This window comes from Ischnura elegans, chromosome 10 (genome assembly GCF_921293095.1).
Source record: "Ischnura elegans chromosome 10, ioIscEleg1.1, whole genome shotgun sequence".
NCBI classification, from domain to species: domain Eukaryota; kingdom Metazoa; phylum Arthropoda; class Insecta; order Odonata; family Coenagrionidae; genus Ischnura; species Ischnura elegans.
In genome coordinates this window covers 25,567,603-25,593,593 of record NC_060255.1, presented here as the reverse complement: position 1 = coordinate 25,593,593, position 25,991 = coordinate 25,567,603, and the positions used below count along the sequence as shown (strand labels likewise).

General features: G+C 36.4%; 1 protein-coding gene across 1 annotated transcript in view; it reads left to right on the top strand.

The window, feature by feature from the left end:
• LOC124167279 (dual oxidase 2-like) overlaps window positions 1-25,991 on the top strand; it is a 57,794-nt gene that overhangs the window by 12,124 nt on the left and 19,679 nt on the right. The window contains exons 4-19 of the mRNA XM_046545194.1: window positions 1,515-1,676; window positions 2,468-2,652; window positions 6,633-6,888; window positions 7,071-7,298; window positions 8,443-8,526; window positions 8,716-8,816; window positions 12,060-12,177; window positions 12,686-12,855; window positions 15,462-15,637; window positions 18,653-18,774; window positions 18,911-19,120; window positions 20,250-20,375; window positions 20,453-20,652; window positions 22,699-22,884; window positions 23,174-23,311; window positions 23,389-23,470. Of these exons, the coding sequence (XP_046401150.1) occupies window positions 1,515-1,676; window positions 2,468-2,652; window positions 6,633-6,888; window positions 7,071-7,298; window positions 8,443-8,526; window positions 8,716-8,816; window positions 12,060-12,177; window positions 12,686-12,855; window positions 15,462-15,637; window positions 18,653-18,774; window positions 18,911-19,120; window positions 20,250-20,375; window positions 20,453-20,652; window positions 22,699-22,884; window positions 23,174-23,311; window positions 23,389-23,470 (2,544 nt within the window). The remainder of the gene's footprint in view (window positions 1-1,514; window positions 1,677-2,467; window positions 2,653-6,632; window positions 6,889-7,070; window positions 7,299-8,442; window positions 8,527-8,715; window positions 8,817-12,059; window positions 12,178-12,685; window positions 12,856-15,461; window positions 15,638-18,652; window positions 18,775-18,910; window positions 19,121-20,249; window positions 20,376-20,452; window positions 20,653-22,698; window positions 22,885-23,173; window positions 23,312-23,388; window positions 23,471-25,991) is intronic.

Genomic DNA, 25,991 nt, shown 5'->3' with positions numbered 1-25,991 from the left:
TGGATAAGAGCATATGAAACCCTAAAAAAGCATGATCCGACTTACCTTCATAAAACATAGCTTTGAGAAAATTGTCATATAACCATTGACAAACATTTGAAAGATTGGCTATTAGGTAACATTTTTAATATGATTCCTCCGATGAAAAGCTTCTTGGAGGTTGGAAGTTGTTGGTTGTGTGTACATAATGGCTACAATGGAAATATTGTTTTTCTTGGAAAGATGAAGAAGAAATGTATTTAATACCTTGCTATAAAAAAGTGAATTCCACCCAGTGTAATCATATGGACATTATATCTGGGAACCTATGACAGGTAATCATTGATTGGATTCAGGAATGGGGACTGATTTGAATTAGTTATCCATTACTAAACAAACTTATGGATCTTATACCGCAGTGTACATGGAATCATGTTTTTGGCATCTTTTGGTAAAAATAGCTAAGAGTGTGTAAAGTATAGAATGCACTGAACTAATCCTCTGATGTCTAAGTCAGCATGTACAAGAGGAATATATTTCAAAATGTTGTGGAAATAGTTTCATTGCTGAATAATAATTTAAAGGATGTATTTTAAGCAACTTTTTCTGACATTTAGTCACGTAGTAAACTCTAGATTCAGAGTTAAAATTCCCTATTACTCATTGTTAGAATTTTGAAAAAGGCAATAGAATGTAACTACTAAATGAGAACCTATGGTGAATATACAAGGAGTATGTACATACTTAAGCAAAAGAGCTGTGGGCCCTTTGTCAAGGTTTCTGCTGTTGCTGCTATGTTTAGAAGATGCATTTTTGTGTTCTGAGAGGAAAAAGTTGAGAGTGATGTGGGAAAACATGATTAGAATGATATCTTTAACATTTTGGGTTCCGTTTTTGCCCTGTGCTGATGAGCTTTAAAACTTTGGACCAGAACGATAATTGTTGAAATTTGTGATGAACACCATGCATACCACTTTCAATGAAGAATATTAAACAGGTAAAAGGGAGGTATTGTTCAGTATATTTAAAATTAAAGTGTAAGGCCTCAATTTTTTGTTTCGATTATACAATAAGTATAAAATTCCTTGATTTTGTCCCCCCAGTTGAGAATCAACTTTTACTAGTTTTCAATATGGATTGATATTAAAGCAATGAATAGATGTGTGCTCTGCAGCCAGCCACTGATGTGTGAGCTAGATAAAACATGATACATGTACTTCAAGTAACCTGTGATGACTTATAATTTGGAAAGCCAACTTTTGTAATATTTTCCATTCTAATTGATGAGTAGTATTGCAGCTCTGTAATTTGAATTTTAATAGCAATTTATATTCTCTTTCCCGTTGATTTTTTTATATTTCCATTGAAAAATTTTATTATTTAATACTTTTCAAAATATTTCCTATCTGTTGATAATTATTGGTAGTCTTATCTTAAAAATTGTGGGCTAGGAAAGTTTTAAAATAGTTTCTTCTGTTGATTTTTTTATTGTTATGTTGTTGAGGAGGAGACTTTATTGTTTTGGTCATTTGCAGATACACCTTTACTCCGCCATGTCCCAGTTTCATATGAGGATGGAGTTTATAAACCTTCTGGTGGAAAAAGACCAAATCCTCTTGACCTTAGTGAGGCTCTGATGGAAGGGAACATAAGCAGTATGTCAAAAACTGGAAGAACAGCTTTTATGGTTTTCTTTGGTTAGTGAAAATAAATAGGTTATTATATATATTGAAAAAATTTTACTTGAGGTATTTATAGATACATTCTAGGTGGAGTGAAAATTGCATCATTTAAGTGACAAATTTAAACTGTAAATGCACAAATATATTTATCTGATCCAAAAAAGCAGCCTATAGTAATTTTTCTAAGAAATGATGGACTGCATTAATGAGTATTTGTGGCAATGAGAACATTTTATTATTACTACTTAGCCATGCCTCATGTAAAATAATGTTTATGCCAAACTCAGTAAACCCATGACCCATTTATATGGATGCATTTGACTTTTAATGATTGATTGCCATAGGTTGTGATTGTCCATACTGCAGTACTTTTGTTTTTGTGGACTGTAATTGTCCACTTTTAAGCGTGAACTAAGAAAGGTTGAATTGGTGTCATCTGTCATGGTGGGGGGTTCAAAACCAGGGGGAAAAAAAAAAAAAAAAGTTCCAAGTAATGGGTTTTAAACTAATTTTAACACTTTTCATAATTGAAAAAACTTCATTTGTTAAAGAAATATTGTGTAAATTCATGATTTTCAATATTTTGTTTTCTTTTATGAAGGAAAATAGGTTTTTTTATATTTTGGGGGGGGGGGTTCCGTACCCCCTGGACCTCCCCCGGCTACGCCACTGAGCGAAGGTATTAGCATCTTATGTGATGCTGATTTATTCTCTTGGAAAATTGTATGGTATTGATGTGAACGGAAAATAATATCCTCAAGAAAATGATACATGATTTGCTGTGCAATGTGTATTGCATTTTTCAGGACAACAGGTTGTAGAAGAAATATTAGATGCTCAGAGACCAGCTTGCCCACCTGAGTACTTCAATATCCCTATCCCCAAAGGGCATCCATACAGGTTAACTGCACCAAGGCATTCGGAGATGCCTTTTCTGAGAACCCGGTATGACATGCGTTCAGGATATTCTCCAAACAACCCTAGGCAACAGGTGAGGTGTTATTAACAGATACATACAAACTTTTCATATTTTTTAAATATGCATTATACCCACACATTACATATTAGGTTGGTTGCATTGGTTGTAACCCACACAGCATGATTAAATCAAGGTTTACACATTGAAGAAGACTGCCAATGCAGTGGCTCAGAAACGATATCTAACTGCTAATTTCAACACAGAAGTGTCCAAGGCAGACTAATATGCTTCATGATGGCAGAGGTCGAAAAAAAAGAAGTGATTGTTGGGATGGAGAAATAATTTCATCTCCTCTTCTTCATTAGAGAATTAAAACAAATGTCGGCTTACTATTGATCTCTTTTAGCAAGTAAATTGGAAAAAGTAGTTCTATCAAAGTTATCCACTTGCTATGTACCCATAGCCATCGATCCCTACTGCATTCAAAGTTTCAGCTTGTAATCATTGAGGGAAAAATTATCACATTTACTATTAACATTATATTTATAAATAACATAATCTATTAACTCTATGAGACTCTGTAGTTTGAGTGAGATATTGAGGGCAGTAAGATAGGTATTGCAAGTCAGGAGGGGATGTTCTTCCTTGGACACTGAGGTAAAGTTTGCATTAGAGATGTGCGAATAGTATCTGCGAATACTCGAATGCCTCGAATACTAGAAAGTATTCGATATTCGAGATCTCGAATAATTATGCTAAAGGCACAATCTCGAATACCTCGAATACTTTGAATTTTGCGCCATACACTGTCGCACGCACGTCGTTGGTAGTTGACTCGGAAAATGTAGAGAACTCTAGCCGTTTAGTTCATGCAGCATTGTGTTAGGCAAGTTGACGAACTACATCAAATTAGTGGATTAGAGTGGTGAAAAGAGTTCGACGTGGGAAACCAAAAATGATCGAATGAAAAAATCCAAAAATCCCTGGTTTCCCCCACCAGGAGAACCTCAGTGCCGTGGGATAGTAACTACGTAGCACAATTCCCAAAATCCGCTACCCCCTCCATCCATCAGCCCTCGGCCCCTCCTCCGATGCTTTCCTCCTCTCCAAAATCAAACAAAAAGCCCCAGACCATAAATCAAAAGCTTCAAAATAAAATATCAAGTTACAGGTGAATAACAGAAACGTGTTTCACCCTTCCTTTTTTCTCCCCCACTGACCTTTTTCTGCCTACCTGCTTCGAAGTTCCCCATTTCTGGAGGTCAACTGCTGCATGAGTCATCTATTAGCACAAAAGGTGTCTAACAATGACTTTCGTCAATAGATATTACACCTTTGTTGGATTGAAATATTAGTATTGTGTGCATAATTTCAAAAAGAATAAGACCAAACACGACGTATTTCTGACTTTATGCAAGCATTTTACGCAAGGAAATGTCAAAATATGACGGAGACTTAGAATTCTGGCGAAACTCGGTATCCTCGCAGCTGAGCTTCTCGGAAGTTGATGCGGTATTTTTTTTCGAAAACATATATCAAGTTACAATTTATGAGTTATGCTGTAAATCTCTATTGTCACAGTCACAGACGAAGGGATATTTTCTCAAGATATTTGGTTTCTCCATGATAGCAATTCGAATTCATCGTCTTATCTCGTGAGAACTTCCAAAGATGGACTGAAAATAATTGAAGAAGAAGAAAATCCGGCGGAGAAGAGCGTGTATTATGCAAAACGCCTCGGATTATCCGCTAGCACTTGACAGCAGGAGTGGGGGTAAAGCGAGCTACCTGTTGAAAATAAGAAGTTGGATGAAGCCAAGTATCAGATGGGCATGTCGCTGAAATGGCGTTTTGTAGATAAGAATGTATACATCAGACAGAAATCCATCATAGCAGAGTATGTAAATGCGAGACGGCATGCAATCATTTTTTTGCGAGGTGGTGTGTCCCCTTAGGATATTTGAAAGAGATGTTAGTTAAATCAACTTTATGCCCAAATTGTTTCCATAAAATTAAAATATTCCATTAATTAGCTAAATTCCTGTTTGAATCCTTTAAAGGAAATCACAATTACTTGCCAAAATCCTGAGTTTCCTGCTGCATATGCAACCTAGTCAAACATTCTCGCATTCATCGTTTTTTTCGTCTATCCCCTTGAAAAACGATAGATCGAGGTTCCACGGCATACCTTTTTATTTACATTCATTAAGTGAAATAGAAGAAGAAACGTACGTTTAATCTGCTTTGTGCAATTCTAGTATTCGAAATTCAAGGTACAGTGAAACCTCGATATAACGACACCCCAAGGTGCACTAATAAACATTCGCTATAGCGAATTGTCGCTTTACCGGAGGTGGAGTAAATAATAGCCAATATACCTGTTGCGAACAGATATACAGGAACAGGAGTGGTGCGGCGACAGATAAACATCTATCCGATAAACGTAAGCATAAATTCAGATGAAAGGCAATGTTTTTTTGCATCACTAAATTTCCTTACTCAAATAACGACTAACTACTCAAACAATTTATAAACGCCGCACTGAATAAAAATCATGCAAAGCATTGTTTCGTCACCATTATATTTATTGAACGACAGTTTACCACATAAATTTGAGACTGAGCACTCCATTAACTTCATTTCTAACAGATTAAGGAGTTAAGAGGTTAAGGAGTCTTCATGAAAGTCTTCCGGCGGTGAAACCCTCGCTATGGCGAGAGCCAACACCGAAAGGGTCTCGTAAAAACGAATTTTTTAACACGCTTATTATAGGGTCAATTGACGGTGCATCGGCTATCTCTCGTAATAGCGGGGTGTAACTATAGCCCGTACTCGCTTTAACGAGGTTCCACTGTATTTGAATATTCAAGCTATGATTTAATATTCGAATTCGATATTGGAGTTCGAGAAAGTGCTTTTCGACCCATCTCTAGTTTGAATTGGTAAAAATGAGATCTTATGACCTCCCATTAGTATTATGACTGTTGTTAATTTGATGAAGAAAGGACTTTAAGGAAAGAGAATGAGTCAGCTATTACTTTGGCTGATGGAGATAGTCAGATGGATGCAATGGTGTCTATTGAGATTAGGAAGTCCCAAGAAGCTATGTGAAGTAGGTTTTAGTCACCTAGCAATATAACTTCTGAGAAATTATTGGAGTCCATTATATTTTCAAGAACCTCATTATGCTTCGTAGTACTCAAAGAATGAGTCTGGGGGTGAGTAGATGTTACCAACGAGTACATATTTTGGAATGAGAAGAACTGATGGAAACAAACAATGCTTCAAGAGCAAGATCACATTCAATCATACTGCACAAAACTTTGATCTCACCACAATCAGTGACCCATCTCCACAATTTTTTGTAGATTTAGGACTGAAGTATTTTCAGATAAAATAAATAACATAAAATCATATATTCTCTCCTTCATTTTTAAAAATATTTACGATTATCTTCATCTGCAAACTGCGTTGCTGTATCACACATTTTTTTCATTTAAGACTTTTTTTTTACAATTGTAGCCAAAAAATATTTCTTAGATTTCTGTAGAATTTGTTTGTATTGTTTTTTGATGAAACTGTGGAGAAATGAGGAAGAGATACACTCGGTAGTTGAGGCATATAAACATATAGAGGAGATACAGATAGTTATACAGATAGGAGAGACAGTCATAGAGTTTTAATGGAATGAGTACTATATGGAGAGGGAATGCTTTACATTTACTTGACGGAAGAGTATTAGGTAAAGAAAAAAGACTATGTATTAGGTAAGCAGAGAAGTGGAAGGAAGAGAATAGATTCCATGGATAGAATGAAAGAGATTAGACCTTACTGTGAATTTAAGTTTGTAGTGGGAAGGGGAACCAATCGTGGTGATACACAAAATGCATCAGGTATATTTATTTACCTTTACCAATCGAATACTCTGGTAGTAATATGTCAGCATGCATTTATGTTTGCTTACACTGACATATTGATCATATTTGACAATGTTCATATGTTAGCTTAAGGTTTTCTCTATTTTTCTCTCTTCCCCTTTTTTCTCTATTTAGCTGAATGAAATTACTCCTTATATTGATGGTGGGTTAGTGTATGGAACTTCCAAGGCATGGTCTGACCTTCTTCGACGTGAGGTTGATGGAAGTGATTGGAAATTGGCTCCTGATGGACGGCTGGCATCAACTGCAGATGGACTATTTCCAGCATACAATATCAAAAATCAACTCCCCCTGGCCAATCCACCTCCTCCATTTTACCATGACCGTTTCATTGAAAACCATGAGACGCTCCCTGTGTCCAGATTCTTTAGTTAGTATAATTATCTTATCTCATATCTTTACCATTCAGTGGTTTAATCTTACTATCAGATTTCCTCATCAGGGAGGTCAGTTGATAATTTGTCACTGTTAATTAATTGATGTGTGGATACACTGAAGCTCCTGAATATACAGCGTGCCTGTTTATGTTTAAGCTTCTTCCTTTCATTACAGAACTTGGAAATCCCAGAGGAAATGAAAATGCCTTCCTCTTGTCATTTGGCATTCTGTGGTTCAGATGGCATAATGCAATTGCTGCTCAGATTCATGACTCTATGCCTAGTTGGGATTCCGAAAGAGTTTTCTCGGAAGCAAGGAAGTGGGTGATAGCTACTCAGCAGCATATAATAGTGAATGATTGGCTTCCTCAGTTTTTAGGAGAAAAGCTACCAAAGTATGAAGGTAAGGTGGCTCATGTATCGATATGCCTTTTTCTTAAATTTTGTAACAGCCATGTATAACATCAGTCTGTTTATATCTGTGGGTTATTCCTTAACTTTGGCATTCCATACTGTGGGGATAATGATGCCATCTTTGGCATTAGCATTGTTGAATAGTTGGCCTTTCATCTTTGCTAATGCTGACGTTTGCTTTGATAAATCCAGAACACTAGATGCCAATGCTTGGGAATAATCCTCCCGGAATCAGTCCATTCATTGAAGATATTAACGGTGTTTTGATAACAATCTTGTCAAAGAGAGATATCCACATCAGGAAGAGTGGACCTAAGAGTAGGTCCAGCAGCATCATCAGAATATTTTGAATAAATCAAATAATTTTTTTTTCTATTGGCCGTGTCGGATTTAAAGGGGAGGGAGTGGATTGGGTTTGGTTTGCCCCCCACCCTTTACACTTCCCTCCCATAATTATTGGAAAAATTGAAAAAAATGTAACCTTTAAGGTGGCTCTCCAATGAAAGTTTTTATTTCACCAGCTTAACCAGGAATGTTTAAATAATTGATGAGTATGTATCTGAAAGCCACTTATCCTCACATAATATCAGACTATAGACATATTATGACTTAGATTTTTTGCATACCATCAAGGCACCGAGGAAAGAAATGATCCCAAACCCTAAAAAAGGACGACTTCAATCTGCCCTTCCTTTTTTTTTTGTGTTCAGCCCTTTTTTGGAAAGCCCCTTTGTTGTGTTGATGGAAATAAACTCTGATGAAGCGTGCAACTTTTGGGGCTCACTGCATTCTTTTTGTTGTTAAATCGAGTAGTGTTGCTGACTGGAGGTAATTTGATGGGATTATTAAAGAAAAGGGTATTTCTAGTGATTTATATCCAAAAGAGAATTTAAAACATTTCCCTGGGCAGTCAGTGGATGGACACACAATGGAGCACTGGCCTGGATAAATAAACAGCGCAAAAATCACACTATCTGCCTATGGCTTGCGGTCAATAAAATAAATTTTTATTCAATAATTACAAGTTGTTTTCAGCTTCTGTTAAAATAGGGACTTCCTTACTGAAAATTGTTGCATTTTCTACACCCTACATGCTGATTAATTTTGTGAAATTTACTTCGCTTCATCCTTAGGATATGATCCACATGTTGATCCTCAAATTGAACAACCTTTTCAATCGGCTGCCATGAGATTTGGACACACCTTGGTCCCCAAAGGTCAGTCTTCTATAAATCAATTAATATAATGGTTCATAATTAATCCTATACTTTGAATCTATATATTCCCTACTATTTTATTAAATCTTTAAATTTGTGTGGAATATTTATTCATACTGCAAAAATATCTTTCAATATGTATATGCTTACAAATTAATTCTTACTTACCTAAGCATTTTATTTCTTTAGGGGTTTATTTGAGGGACTATGGAAGAAATGGCTGTTCCAATAACCTGAAAGGTTGGAAATCTTCTTTTGTAAGAACATGCAACATCTACTGGCGTCCCCAGGTAGCTATTATATTAGGTACTTTTTAATGTAAGGTAGATTAAAAGGGCTGGGAAAATAATTTTCTAATAATTTAATATGTCTTTAAAATCCATTAAAATTAAAAATTTTGACAAAAAAAAACTTTGACCAATAAAATTGTATACACCCATGTCTCGTATAGCGCAATTTCGATATAGCGCAAATTCGTTCCTCGGGGAAACATTGCAACACAGTGTAGCCTAATCAAAAATCTTAAACGCTCTCGTAATAAAACGTGAACTTGCGCTAAGTACACACGAAATTTCCATCATTTTACGCATATTAATATTATTGCTTGCCTCAAATCTTCTTTTTTGTTTGTATATTTATCAAATTCCATTGCTGTGCAATGGCCAAAAGTATTACTCGTCGTTGGGCCAAGATAGCCGGCCTACCGAAGTAATTTATCTCGTCTACTTAACAGAATGAGTTAATTTAGATCCTTAATTAAGCGTGGGGCTAGTGGAAATGAGTTTTTTTAAGCAATACTGGTTGAGACGTAATTTTTGCCGTCATAGGTTATCGGGCGATTGACTTCCAGGTAGAGGGTCTACGCTAAAGCTTTCAAAGTCATCGGTATTCACGGGGGAGAAATGGAGCGGTGGCCGAGTTGCGTATGAATAGCATCAACACATAAAAGGGTCCGCTATAGAGTCTCAAACACAATAGCTTCGTTCCCTCCCCGCAGTTGTAGGCCCTCTGCGTCTCAAGAATACAGTTCAGCCGTAGAAGGTGATTTCGATAGAGCCATAAAGAGTATAAACCAAGAGAACAATGGCAAAAAATAGGAATGCGGGTAGAAAAATCAAGAATTTATCAAGAAAAACCATAAACCTAGAAGAGAAATTGATATAGGTCAATTGCTTTGAAAATGGGGAACGTCAAAGCGATATTGCGCAGAAGTTTAAACGCACGATGCCTTTTTCTGAATAAAGACGAAGTTAAAACATCAGTGACCTCAGCCGCACCAGCTTCAACCAAGCGGTCTACACATACGGAAAGTTCATAGTGAATCAGTACAAAAAGAAGAGAGTGGTAATCGCTCCGAGACATTTAGTGAAAGCTCCGGTTGGTTCCAGAATTTAAACGGCAAGCAGGTATTTTCAGTGCAGCGATATCAGGTGAATCTGCAAGTGTTGATAGCGCAGTCACCACAACATTTTCTGATGAACTCCAAGCTGTGATTGAGTGTCTCCTTTCCCCCTCAACTAGTTTTTAGTGTTGACGAGACGATATTCTTTTGGAAAAGAATGCATTCTCGTTCATTCATTTTCAGGGAAGGAAAACCTGGGTCATGTTTCAAGGCATTTAAAGTCTGTTTCACGTAGCTACTAATGACTCGGAGGACTTCAAATTAAAATGATTTATCATTCATAAACTCCGCTAGCTATGAAATGGCATTCAAAGTAGCATTTGCCTGTCATTTCGATGAGCGACAAAAGGGCCTGGGTGACACAATAGTTGTTTTTAGACTGGTTTGAAAAATCGTCAACTGCCGGCAATGCATTACGAACCCCTGAGATAGCAGATGTTAGCCCACCCGCACGACAGGAGGGAATTTCAAAAGCACGTAAGAATTTTTTTTAACGTGAATAAAAGTCTTCAAATGCGTGCATACTATCTTTAAAGATGTTTTAAACCATAAAAATTGGTATAAATAATGTTTTCTAAGGCTATTTATGGGAATATATATGTTTTAGAGGAAATTCAATACCCAAGACCTATGCTACCAGGAACGCATGCCTATCTTCCCAATGTTAAAATGCTCTTGTATAACGCAAATTCGTATAGCGCAAAGACCCCAAGGAACGCATCCCTTGCGCTATACGAGACATGGGTGTACAATAGATGAGTCTGATGCCAGATGCATGTGCTATAGTATACATAGCAATACTTAAGACTGACACTAGAAGAATACTGGAATGCGATACTCACCCACTTGCTGCTGTAAAGCTATAACTTTTTATTAGATTATATACAATTGTGGTCATGTATTTTATGTTTGAGGAAGTAAAGTACAATGCTTATTATTTGCAGCCATGGCAAAGGAATCCTAATTTGATAATCTCGAAAAAAAAATCCATTATTCATGTCAGGATGATTTTCATAATAAGTACAGTTTGTCTCTTTCATTTTCTGCACCATGCTTTGCTCTTGTTTCATTGAAATAGTATTTTTTGCTCAAATTTGTTTGTTTTCTATATGTTCTTTTAATTTAATCTTAAATATCTACTGATTATTCCACTGAGTGCTCAATGAAGATTTCAACAGGAACATTAACTGGTGAATTAAAATTTCAGGAGTGCTGAGCATTCCATTTTATAGGTGTGCATGTAATAGCGCATAGTAAAATATTTACTGTAATAAATGTAGTTAAACAGCAACAGATATTTTGAGTAATGATTTCAATATTACACACTTATTGCTGATAAAATATTAGGTTTTGCCATTGGAAAAAAACTGTGCAATTTTAAATTTATCTTGCTTAAGCTAGGGCAATTATGGTACATATTTCTATTGCAAAATAATTATATGAGACAGCTGAACTCACTTGGCTTGGCCTTGCAAATTATTAGTGGTTCAACTCCAATTTGGGAAACTCATCAATGTGTAATATTTTATTTTGCTCACCTCAATAAATTATCTGAAGGAGAAGAATCTTACATGAGGGCAGAATATAAGCAAAATATTTTCAAATTGTGATAGTTTAATTGACTTTAATCAGTTCTTACCTGAATCACTCTGTTCAGGTTAATAGGCATTTTTACAGAACTTACCATGAGAAAGTTGGTCAATTCATGTTTTTTGAATGACTGCCATTTTTTGTCCTGAATGGATTGCATTACTGCATGAATTTTATGCTTTAGCACGAGACTTCCCTTATAATTAGGTGAAAACACAAAACACACACATAGTGGCACATGCATTTGGCTATTTAGGGTGTAATTATGCTGTGGATTCACTGTGTACCGTTTTTATGTTTTTCTTTCTACGATATTATACACCCCTACATTTCAAGTTCATTTAGCTAGTGATAAAAATGGAATGGAAATACATGATTTTGTGACTTGTATTTAGATTGTGCAGAAAATATACAAGAATTCACTTCACATTGAAACTACTGGATGAACAATTTTAAAATAATATTAGTGCATGTATATTACATAATTTGTGCCCTAAAGAAGTCATGGGATTTTGAAAAACCGTACGAATATTACTTACAGGAACCAATATTGTCAAATTATTCATCAAATGAATTTATGGATATTGATCGGCTCTTGATGGGTATGGCCCTTCAGCTTGCTGAACATGAGGACAACAGAATTGTAGAAGATTTAAGAGGTGAAGTGCAAGTAATTGATGTTGGGGCATGGTTTATTTTTACCTTATTTGGGTATTCTCTATTTTGATTTTTGTAGTTTTACCGGTGATGTGAAAGGGACATATATTTGGATCATGAGGTGCCCAAGTGGGGATTTTTGATTAAATTATTTTCTTTATTTATCTTACTTTACTCTATGATGCTTTCATCAAATTTTTTTTTCGTTTGTTTCAGTGGGTGAGGGGCCTTTTAAGGCTTCAGCCCTCTCCCCCTCAAATTTTTCCTTTGTGGTGACTGTTCACAATGCATCCCTTAAGGATCAGACGATTAGCTGAGGGACTTTTATCCTCTGAATTTCTAATTACATACTATCAAAAGTTGTGGACTGATAACAGAGTCTCATATTTAAAACTTTCTCAAAGTCAAATAATATTTAATACATACTTTTATATTGCTGCCAATGCCCCAAAGTTTTCATGTTCAAAGTTTTAGATTGGCTATTCATGTGATTTGAATTTTTTTTCCTAGGCAGAGTTTTTGGACCGCTAGAGTTTTCTCGGAGAGATTTGATGGCCCTAAATATTCAGAGAGCCAGGGACCATGGTCTACCAGACTATAATACAATTCGTCAATTTTATGGCTTGAAAAAAGTCACTTCTTTTGATTTCTTTATAGAAAACACAACTATTGATGAAAAGGTATGTGTACATAATATATTTTGGCCTCCTTTGATGCCATTAAAGATTAGGAGATCTTGAGATTCTTTGTAGATCTCTGACTAAGATATTGATTCACTTTATGTTAAAAAATTTGTAAGGGGTTTTCAAAAATGCATATTGTGGCAAGAGAAAATCTGTGGAATACATTAAACTCTTACGGTTACTTTTTCTATCAATTCACTGAAACATATTTTACATTTCATCTTTATTCTTCACTATTTACTGTGCTAATTTCAGTGTAAGAAACCTGATTCCATGTTTATTGATGCACTAGTTTATTGTACTTCCATACAAAGGAATCCTCACTACCAGAGACCAATGAAAGTAATTTTTATTTTTAATGATGGAATTTGTTTTAAAGCTTTGAGTCAAGCATAGCTGAAAATTTTGTTGATATTAGGGATGGTCGGATCGGGTATTTTGGATCCAAATATTTGTGGATATTGCCCTTCATCGGATACTTCAGATCCAAATTCGCTAAAGTCATCGGATCTGGATCTGAAATTTTAAATTTATGCTTCAGTGAATGCAATGTCCCATAAGATGGAGTGGAAAGAGTTCCCATCCAACCTTTGCATGCGCCGTTGCACTGCGATGCTTGTCCTACTCATAAACTATTTTGTTAAATAGCTCTTGTAGGGGTTATGCAACAGAATTTCAGCCAAAAAAAATTTTAGGGCAAAATACGACAGGCACATAGTGTGACTCTTTCAAAGAGATTGAACAACCATCGGGAGAATTTCAACGCCCTAGGATAACAACCATGTCAAAAGTGACTATGTTGCAGATTTAAAAAAAACACCCTCAGCCCTCCATCACCCCATGCTGCTAAGGTTTTTTTTCCTTTCCGAGAGCACACAGTCCTTAAATCATTATCTTCGAAGGAAACAGGCGTGGCATCAATACCGTCAAACAAGACGATACGGCCCGGAAACGCCAACTGTATATATCACATAGGTTGCCCGGCTTCCCTTTGAAGGCAACGACATGACAAAATAGCAAGACCTAACATGTTTGCCCTCCTTGACCTTGACCTCCCAACCTTGAACCAACCTTGACTCCCTCATTCGTAGTGTCATTTCTTGAAAGATGGAGAGATCGCGCTCCTTCCCCTCCACATCTCCTTCACGCCCTTCTGCTACCCACCCCTTCCTCTCGCTGAGAGGTCATCTCGTTTTGTTACTGTTACTCGTCGCACGTGACGCTAATGTTGTTCTAAACATTGTTGATTGTGTTGCAGATTGCACAGGTGCATTTTAATTTAATGTTATATGTACTGCTAAAAATGTCTCTCATTGCGTAGAAACATTTATACTGACATAAAGAGAACCATGTGTGTGTCCAGTGACTTGAAACTATAGCTAGGAAGTGCAAAATCCACCTCACCGCAACTGAAGCATTTGCAAGTGAAACACAAGTCAGTATGCAATGAGAAAGTGACAAATTTCGGGGGAAACTTATGTGAGGAATATCAAAATTCACTCAATGGTTTATCTGAAGAATGAAACCTATATTCATTTCCAAATGCAAGCATGACAGTTTAGATCCTGAGTGTATAGAGATTTTATCTTTTAAAAAAAATAATTTTAGAGCTTATAAAAGTGATTTTAAATCAGTAAAAATATTAAAACATGTATGTAAATCTAAATATAATAGCATTCCTTTGATTGTATTTATCCAGAAGAAACTTGAATAATTACGTCGCTTTATAGCAGACAATTGAAAATGTATTAGGATCCAAAAATATCCGAAGATCCGGCTCCAAAATCAAGGTACCAATCCGGATTCGGGTTTGAAAAAAATCCTGTATCTGTCCATCCCAATTTGATATTATAATAATTTCAATTTTTATAATTTTTTTGGTTTCTCCGTCATTACATCTATTTGAGTTGTCAAACCAAAGTATTTAAATGCAACAAAACCTTCCGACGTTGAATCCGGCTGTTATCAATCAGTGGGAAAAGGCTGTGATAGAAACATGCCTGGCTAAGGACAATATACTCATTCACCAATTTAATGTAATTGTTGATTGTGATAGCGATTGAAAAGCATATAGACTCATGTTTTTTGTTTCTCATTTCATGACTGATTTCTCTTGCTATCTGTGACAAAAAATCTGCAGCCTCAAGCCTTTTGAAAATATGTTGATTTTGTCATGAACTCATACTGAGCATGTCAAAGGGTTCATTTATGGAGAGTGAGCACTCAGAGCTCTTGCTCACTCCTGGAGTGGTCTGCTTTGCAGCCTATTCTCAGCCTCCCTAATTGGAAAAAAGTTTACTTTTTTAAAATCAATATTTAATTACGGTTCAACTGAGAGTGATTTTAGTCAGTCAACCCTGGTAAAATATAATATTTTTAGATTTGAATATTTAGCTGGGAGGTTACTTTTGTTCAATTCATTGAATTGAAATTGTTTTGATTAAGCAAAAAAGCTAGCCGAAATACTATTTTGATTTTGATGCACCAAACTTTTTGGTGCATCAAATCATTTTTATTTTCAAAATCCATTTTTCCGGATATCACTCTTTCAGTGTAGTTGCTGTAGAAGTAGTTCTAATTACACTATTGATTCAAATTCGCAGATAATACCAAAAATGAAGAAGTTATATAACAATTCTTTGGATGATATAGACCTTTGGGTTGGTGGTCTTTTAGAAACTTCCAATGGACCAGGTGAATTGTTCCGAAAAATAATAAGCAATCAGTTCAGAAGGATAAGAGATGGTGATCGGTTTTGGTATGCCAATCTGAATAATGGGTAAGTCATTTCATCAACTTATTGAATCTTTTATTCTAAATCAAGTTTCAATACAGTAAACCTTCAATTATACAAAGTCAGCCCAACTGGAAAATTGGCACTTTGATGTATTAAATTTTGTAATTTCAAACCTTTCTATAAGTAATGAAAAAATGTTTGATTTTGTTTCCACCACCTTATACTGTCTTTAGTGGCTTTTTTTAAAAACATTTTTGGTGTTTCTTTACACTAGAATTCTTAGAATGCTTTTTGTTTTTGATTTTATACTGTGAAAGATCGTTAAATAATTACTCCTCCCTAAACTTCCCATTCTTTATAGTTAAATACGTATCAATAATTTTAGCGCTAAAGAAATTCCCCTCCAGTGTAGAAAATGTAAATAAATAACGAATTGAAAATTGTTGTATAAGAATTCAATCTTAGAAACTTGTGGTCAGTAGCAAATGGCAACTATTATCCCCACCTTGGATAGATATTTGTTTCCTACACCTACAGAATTTTAATGGCAGCTGTCCTAGCCATTATTTATGTCCCCCTCTATCGCTTAGTCAATTGCTTAATCAGGTAGATGTGGCTTCCACTCCTCCCCCCTCCCCCCCAATGTTGACATCAACAAATTCTCCAGTAATGAGAAAATGTCAGCTGCCCTTAATTTTCTCACTCAGTCGCTTGCCCAAGAAAAGCAGATTCTCTTTAAGTGGTATTGTCCTTGTTGAAATAATTATTCCACTTGACATTCTCTGCCCTTTTTATGTATGAATGAATTGATATGAAATGACCATTGTAACAACTTTTATATTTAGTGTATTTCTCTGCATTTTTTTGTTGTTATGAGATTCTATCAATGTATGTATCTCATTCTATTCTTTCTTTAAATTGAGAATTTAAATATATTTCTCAGCTTTGCCAAGGTTATTGTTTTTTTTAACCTCCTGTGAAAGTTTTTAGTAGAGATGTGCGAATAGTATCCGCGAATACTCGAATACCTCGAATATTAGAAAGTATTCGATATTCGAGGTTTCGAATAATTATGCGAAAAGTACCGCCTCGAATACCTCGAATACTTTGAATTTCGCGTCATACACTGTCGCATGCACGTCGTTGGTCGACTCGGAAAAATGAAGAGAACTCTAGTCGTTTAGTGCTCGCAGTGCCGTTTTACGCAAGTTGACGAATTACATCAAATTCGTGGATTTTAGCGGTGAAAAGAGTTCGACGAGGGGAACCGAAAATGGTCGGGTGAAAAAATCCGAAAATCCCCGATTCCCCCCACCAGGAGAACCTCAGTGCCGTGGGATAGCAACCTTAGGGCATTTCTCACGATCCGCTATCCCCCTCCATTCAGCACTTGCCTCAACCGCTTTCCTCTTCTCCGAAATCAAACAAAAGGTCCCAGATCGCGCAGGGATCGCATTATGAAGTCCCCTGCTTCGAAAAAAATATTGAGTTACGAGAACAATAAAAACGTGTTTCACGCCCTCCCCCCTTTTCTCACCCACTGACCTTTTTCTGGCTACCTACTTCGAAGTTCCCCATTTCTGGAGGTCAACTGCTGTGTGAGTACCGCGGGATACTTACATTAGCGCATTTCCCAAGATCCGGTATCCCTCTCCATTCAGCACTAGCCCCCCTCTGAGGCTTTCCTCTTCTTCGAAAAAAAAAGGTCACAGCTCGCGCAGGGATCATATTACGAAGACCTTGGCTTCGAAAATAATACCAAGTTACACGAGAACAATAGAAACCTGTTTCGGGCCCTCCCTTTTCTCCCCCACTGACCTTTTTTTCCCTACCAGCTTCGAAGTTCCCCATTTCTGTGGAGGTCAACCGCTGCATGAGTCATCTATTAGCACAAAAGGTGTCTAAGAATGACTTTCGTCAATTGATGTTACACCTTTATTGAATTTAAATATATGTAATGTGCGCGTAATTTCAAAAAGAATAAGACCAAACACGACGTATTTCTGAGTTTATTTAAGCATTTTACGCAAAGAAATAAATATCAAAATACGACGGAGACTTAGCATTCTGGCGAAACTCGATATGAGCAGCAGAGCTTCTCGGGAGTTGATGCCGTATTTTTTTCCGAAAACATATATCAAGTTACAGGGGCGGATCCAGGATTTCTTTCTGGGAGGGGCACAAGCAAGGCCGTATCCAGGATTTTGTTCTGGGTGGGGCACAAGGATACCTCTTAATACAAAACGAATGCAATGATAATGGGACCGTATTAAAAACCTTGCATATTTTTGAGGGTCTGGGGGGGGCACGTGCCCCCGTGCCCCCCCCCTGGATCCGCCTATGTCAAGTTACAATTTATGAGTGGTGCTATAAATCTTTATTGTTACAGTCCCAGACAAAGGGATATTTTCTCAGAATATTTGGTTTCTCCCTGATAGCAATTCGAATTCATCTTCTTATCTCGTGAGAACTCCCAAAGGTGGACTAATAATAATAACTAACAAAATAATTGAAGAAAATCCGGAGGAAAAGAGCTTGTATTTTGCGAATTGCCTCAGATTGCCAGCTAGCACTTGGCAGCAAGAGTGAGGGTAAAGCGATGTTAGTTGAATTAATTATATGCCCAATTGTTTCCATAAAATTAAAATATTCATTAATCAGCTAAATTCCTGTTCGAATCATTTAAAGGAAATCAAAATTACTCCCCAAAATCTTGTGTTGCCTGCTGCATAGGCAACCGAGTCAAACATACCAGCATTCATCATTTAGTATTCGAGGTATTCGAAATTCGAGGTATTCGAATATTCGAGCAATGATTTAATATTCGAATTCGATATTCGAATTCGAGAAATCTGCTATTCGACCCATCTCTAGTTTTTAGCATGGATTTTCTTAAAGTTTATTTGCCACCACTACTTTGGTCCCTATGCTCATGAATTTGACTTATGAAAAAATCTGCAGACTACATATATCCTGAACACAGTGTCTTTTTTTCCTACATGTGTATTACCATTACATTATTGTATCCTCTGACTGTTTTATTACTTTCAAATTTAGCTTGTTCACGAAAGAAGAAGTGAGAAGAATTGAGAAGATAACAATTTATGACATTGTTATGACAGTTACAAAAATGGGTTTAGGTGACATCCAGCTAAATCCTTTCATGGCCCCAGAAAATGGTAAATATAGCCTCAGAGTTTGAAATAGTTTTAAAGTGAACTAGAATGATTCATTATTGTCTCTAGTGGTGCTGCATGATGCAGTTATACTCTATACCTATCATAGGTGAGGTATTAATTTTTTTTCATAATTCAGAAAACGAACTTCACAGTAGCTGCCATGACCAATTAAATAATGGACAATGCTGGAATGTTTCATCGGAAAAGTGGAGGACATGCTTTTATCTTCCTCCTATAGATGATTCTTTGATTGAAAAGTGTAAACAACCTCAGACTTATGATTATTTTTGGGGAAGTGAGACTGCATTTGCCATGACCTATACTGGACTTGGAATCATTATTGTGGGTGAGTAACATCTTAAAACTTTTACATGTTTTCATCCCCCCAATCATCAGGGTAAGTCGTGCAACCCTGAGATGTAGATGAACTTTAGGCAGATCAATCTGTCTCCAGGGCTGAAATGACCTGTAATTATTATAGCATAGCTGCTGTTAGCCAAGAGAGGCCAAGGTGGGACTCAAATCTATGTCCCTAGGATTTGTAGGCAGGAATCTTCACCCATCTACCTCAAAGGTGAACATATTCATGTTTACTCCCTGTATGCTTGGTTTAGGAGGAAAAAATGATCATATTCATGTACAATGGTAAAAATATTGATTTTATTATCATTGAAATCTCAGAGTTATGAAGGAAAATTTTGAATTTTAAGTGAGAAAACTTTTAGAATTTTAAACTTTTTAAGTTTGCAAATTCCAATCCCCTTGTTAGTTTCTCTGAACAGCCCTTTATCCTTGTGGTACAATTTTCCTTCTCAGAAATTTGTGAGAAATAGCTGGTTGCCTTGGTCAGGGAATCGATCCCATTATCTAAATTTTCGGAATTCCATATGCTGTTGGGATGGTGCTGCAGTAGATTTTTTCTGATAATGCAAATGATTTTTTCTCTATGGATTTTTCGCACAATGTGCATAGCGGGTGACTCCCATAAAAGTTATCACCACGGCTAGTCCTGGTATACTTTAAACTAAATTATGTAGATTTCAAGAGGATCTGAAATTTTAGAGATGAAAGAGGTTTTGTGTATCTCAATGAAAACCACTTTGAGGAAAAAATTACGACAGTAAGTGTTTTTCTGGAGGTTGTCAAGAGAAATTACTGGGGGCTTTTTTGTGCCTAATGAAAAGGTGTTGGTTAGGTAATTAAAAGCTGTTAGGTAAATGCTACGAAGAGGTTTTCTACAGGATTTGTGAAGGTTTCACTGAAGCCGAATCAGAGAGCTTTTGTAAGCTTTGCAATTTATAAGCATTGCAAAGGGGTTTTCAAATGTTTATTTCTGAATGGTTTTCATGTAAGATAGCCAGTCACCATCCTCTTCAGCATTAATCAACCTTGATTTAAAAAGTACATTTCATAATGAAAGAAAATGACCTTTTTTAACATACTTTTCATTTGAACCTGAAACCTGTCTTTTCAAGGCTTGATAACTCTTCTTATTTTGATGATCAACTGGAAGGAACAATTGGAATCCAAGAAACAATTGAAAATATCAGGAAGGGTCAGAGAGTCTTTTTCAGATTTGGAAGCAAACACTCCATTTTCAGGTAAGTAGTTCATTCTTTGCAGTATGCTTTGGTCCTGAAGTAATCCTAGGCACTGACTTTCTTTCAACTATTTCTAGTTGAGGAATGGATTGGACGAAAAGAACCTTCTCGCCGAGTTGTCTTAATGCTAAATTCAGCCAAGAAACAGGTACAAATTCTGAGCCAGAAGGGGAGTCTCTTAAGATTCATGGATGTAGCACACTCATCTCATCTAGAGATTTTTGTGGTAAATGGAAGTCCTCACATTATGCTGAGAGTAAGCCATGAATATGATTTGGTAAGTAACATTTTTAACTAGCGTGTTTATCTCAGGTAAATACATGTACATGTAAATACATCTAGTTGTACTTATCAACCTATATTATCATGAGTTTTCTGATTTAAGAACCATTACACAGCGAAATGACAACAATTAAAAAAATAACACTCCTAATCCTGATCCTAAATATTGGGTAAACTTTGTAGAAAACCATTCAGTTTGTGAAACCTCCATTTTATTGACTTAGAAATAGGCACCCAGTCCGTGGCGATGATTCTACACATGTTTTACTAAAGGCAGTTGTCATCTGCAACAGTGGAGGTAGCTGCTTTATTGGAAAGTTGAAAAGAGCATGGAAACATATTCTACTTTAGTAATACCAATACATCCATTGTCATGATTAAAATTAATAATTTATTAAATTAATTTAAAGCTAAGATAATTGTTGAAGACACCAGGTATTACCCCAGAATAATACGAGAATCTATTGAAATTGCCGGAACAGACAATTTTAATCATGATGATGGATACCATCTAGATGCCCATTGGAGGAGATTACCCAAGCAAACTATTGGGAGAGCAGCTGTAAAAACTGATGGCTACAGGGCCCTATATAATGAGGGCGAAAACATTGAACTGGTATTTTTGACCTGAAGACGCTGGCAGCAGTGCCTGTGAAACTGTTGTCATCACCAAAGCAACCTACACGGTAGTAACCGGAAATGAAGAAGTTTAACATACAGCAATTTCCATTCTCACAAGACAAGTAGCTGTTTAAGTCGAAGAAGAAGGAAAACAAGCTATAAAAAGAAAAATGGAGCACCACAATTCCAGCGACCAGTACAAATGAGACAGGCAAGCTGCCATGACTCCTACTCCGACTTGCACTTGTACTGGTCAGAAGAGGAAGACAATGTGATAAATTTGAATTTTCTTTGTTGTGAACGACACATTGAGATTAATATTCCGCGAGAAATGAAAAAAATCTAGTAGGCTGATCAGTGGGGTTGCCAGGAATTTCGTTTGGGGATGGGTGGTCCAAAACCAGGGTGGAAAATTTTTGAAAAACAGGGTACTAAGTAAGGGTTTTAAAGTAATTTTAGCACTTTTCATAATGGAAAAAAAATTTCATCTGTCAAAGAAATATTTAGTAATTTCATGAATTTTCAATATATATTTTTTTTTATGAAGGAAAGAAATTGTGTATTTATATTTTGGCGGGGTCCGGACCCTTTGGACCTCCCCCTCGCTGTGCCACTGAGGCTGATAGTGGTAGCATATGCTTTACTAGTATACGATTTCCTCCATTATTAATTGGATAAACTGGGCATGTACAATTTTGATAAGTAAGGCACTAAAGATATGCCGCATGAGAAAGATAATGAGGAGGCATGTGGATGTCAAATGGAAGAGGTGTATGAAAACGTGGAGAGAGAGAGAAGCTTAAGGAGAGAATCAAGATGGGTGGGAGCAGTATGAGAGGGAAGAGACTCACAGAGAGGGAGGATATTGGGAGGGAAGGAAATCAGCCAATATCATGGTTAATAGACAAATTTTTCAAACATGCAGGATAAATGTACTGAAAAGGCAAGATTTTGTTCACTTGGAATTACATTCAATTGCAATTTCCAATAATAGTAACGCCAGCATCTTATATTTTCTGTCGAAGCACCAGCTTTACCTTCGAAGTTAGCATTTTTTTAATTATGAGCTGCAGTTTGAAGTGCTTCGATCCTTCATTGACGTCTCTCCCCAAATAATCATCCAAAATGAAGCGGCATTGTTGGGGCAGCTTTATTACTCATTGTTCATCTGTTGGTGATAGCTGTCAGCAAATTGATTTCCCATTTGTGTCTAGCATTGCATTCATCTCCTGAATGGCCATGGTCAATTTAGTTTGCATTTTTAGCTGTCTACCATTTTAAAATTAACAATAATTTGCTAATACAGTGGAATTTTTTAATCATTAATCCTTGATAACTTTCCTTTGTTAATTACTGACATTATTATTGGAGAAATTTAACTTGTTTAAATGCATAGTCAAGGTTTTTTTTGTCTGATTAGGTTGTTAAATTCGACAGTGAATTTCAGAGAGAGAATTTCCTTCAGCTTTTGGATATTTTTGCCGATGAAATAAAAATTTCATTACAAAGAGTATCAATTCGTCTCAAGGCAGCTCTCCATCTTGCTGTTACACGGGCTGATCGGCAAAAGAGATTGGAAATGTTCTTCAGGGTTGTTTTTTCTCAGGTCAGTATACTTGACTTAATCTTTGATTTACACTTGGTCACCCTCTTTTTTGTTTTGGAATTACTTGGGATGATGTTTTGTTGTGTTTGCTATTTGATTGGTAATTTTTAGGTGTTCATTAATATCATCTTGAATTTTGGCCATGTGGAGACATTTGGCATCTCTGAAAAAAACGCCAATCATTGTAGCACATCACGCATCATGCATGAGCTCAGAAATTTAAAAATTAAAGTTTATTAAGCTTATTCATTTTTCTCTAGGTTCATTACATTTAATGCTTGTATTTCAGGCTTTCAACATTGATAGTTCCGAAGAGATTTTGAATCTAGACTCTACCGAGGCTAGGGAAGTCATCTACACTGAGCTAACTGTTAGTGAATTTGCTGATGCATTGAGTATGAAGCCTGAATCAGAATTTGTTTACAAGGTAAGGCTGCATATGGATCAAAATAATATTTATTTGCTGTGATTGCAATTATTTTGAATTTATTTTAATTATTTCAGATGTTTGCTCTGGTAGATAAAGACAAAAATGGATACATTTCTTTTCGTGAATTTGTGGACATCTTGATCATTTTTGCGAAAGGTAAGAACATAAAAATATTTACCGAATTTAAATTTTTTTTACTTATTAGAGTAAATGGTAAAAATAGATTTGAGACTTTCTGGCATATTAACGGAAAGATATTTTTTGTTATTTCATCTTGGTGAGTTGGTTTATTAATACCTTCTGAAGTTTAGGGGTTCAAATCATTTCGCAATATCAGGGTGAAATATATCTTTCTGTTTAGTGAGGGAATTTGAGGGTGAAACAGGAAGTAAAAGGTAATAATAATAATAATAATAATAATAATAAATTTATTTCACCATTGGCAAATTATACATCTGCAAGGCTAAAGTCAATATGAGATACCAGCATACATACATGATTGAATATGAGATACCAACATACATACATGATTGAAAATTTTCCAGGTTCTTGGGAATTCTCAAGATAATCATTTCACTATATGTACAAAACATTAGAAACAGAGCTGAGAGGGTTATAAACATACTAACAGAAAGTATGGAAAATTATAGGCATTCAAGTTGCTATCTAGAAAATTTCCTTTATAATGCATCCTCCAGGTATTCATTAATACTGTAATAGCATTTTTCAGCTAGGAGGCTTTTTAGTCTCCTTTTGAATTCGGAAGGTGATTTGCAATTTTTTATTTCATCGGGAACTTTATTGTATAGGATCGAGGCAGAGTGGTAGGGACCTTTTAGGCAGAGAGAGCTGGAATATTTGTTTGAATGGATGTTATTTATAGAACGGGTGAGGTGATCATGGTAGGTAGAGTTTTGAAGAAAATGGGAAGGGTTTGCTTTGACAAAACAGGCACATGTAAGGATATATAAAGAAGGGAGGGTGAGGATTTTAGATTTAGCAAAGAAGATTTTACCGGGAGTGCAAATAGGGACATGGTACATAGCTTTAATGGCTTGTTTTTGGGCTGAAAAGGCTCTTTTTGCTGCAGGTGAGTTTCCCCAAAACAGAATGCCATAAGAGATATGGGAATGAATTTTCGCGAAGTATACCATTTTTAAAGTATCCATTGATACAATCGGATACAACCTTCTAATCATAAATATACCCACGGAGATTTTTTTGAGTACGACCTGTACGTGAGGTGCCCAATCAAGGTTGGTGGAGATTTGAAGTCCAAGGAACTTTGTGGTGTCAACATCAGAGGATTGTGAGATTTTGTCTATGTGAGGGATAAGATCCTTTTTGAAGGAGTTTTTATGTAGGAATTGGAGGAAGACAGTTTTCTGGTTGTTAACTATCAGTTTGTTCCTTTTACACCATTGATGCATTTCATTGATTGTGAGGTTAGTCCGGTCAACAATATTTTGAGCATTATTTGCAGTAATGATGGTCGAGGTGTCATCCGCGTAGAGAGTGATTTTAGAATGAGACAAATGAGTAGGGAGATCGTTGATGTAGAGCAGGAAAAGTATAGGGCCAAGGAGGGATCCTTGAGGCACTCCCCTTGTGGATTTCATGGGGCTCGATTTGATACTTGAGTTGGTGCTACTGCATTGATAGCATACTGTTTGATGCCTATCTCTTAGGTATGACATGATCCAATCCTGGACTGGACCAGTGATACCAAGAGCATTTACCTTATTTTGCAGAATGTTGTGGTCGATCAAGTCAAAGGCCTTGGTGAGATCAAAGAAGATTCCCACTGTGACTAGTTTATCATTGAGGCCCTGTAGGATATTATTTATCAGCTCAAAAGAGGCCGAGTTAGTAGATTTTCCAGCCCTAAAGCCATGCTGGTTTTCATGAAGTAAGTTACAAGTAGTTAAATAGTTGTGCAATCGCTTGAGGAACACTTTTTCAAACAGCTTTGAGAAAACAGATAAGATTGATATGGGTCTATAGTTATCTGCTTTGCTGTTTGAGCCTTTTTTGTGCACAGGGATTACGCGCGAATGTTTGATGGTAGATGGGAACTGGCCTGAAGAAAAGGAAGAGTTTACTATCTCAGCCAATGGCGTAGCAATGACATTAGATGCCGCTTTTAGTATGGGCATAGGGATATCACCAAGCCCTGCGGAATAAGAGTTATTAAAAGAATTTATAGTCTGTACAATCTCGGAAGGAACAGTTGGAGAGAGGAACATTGTGTGAAGTGAGGGGTGACAATGAAATTCACTGGGAGAGGGGGTATTTGCATCAAGTTGCGAAGCAATGTTGCAGAAATAAGAGTTGAACATGTCTGCAATTTTTTCAGGGTTGGTGAAAGTCTGGCCATTGAAGTTCATGGATGAGGGGTGGGTTTTATGGGAGGAGGCATTCGTTAAGTTACTTATTACTTTCCAAGATGATTTAACTACATTTGAAGAGTTGTTGATGTAATTTTCCACATGCAATCTTCTATGATGAGAAAGGAGGGTTTTAAACTCTTTTCTGGCCATAAGATACGTTTGGCGTAGATTAGGATTGTTGAATTTGTATTGAGAGTGGAGAGTGCGAACATGCTGTGACATTGCTTTGAGCTCAGGTGAGTAGATTTTCGATTGATAATTTGCTTGCTTTTGCATGATTTTTCGGG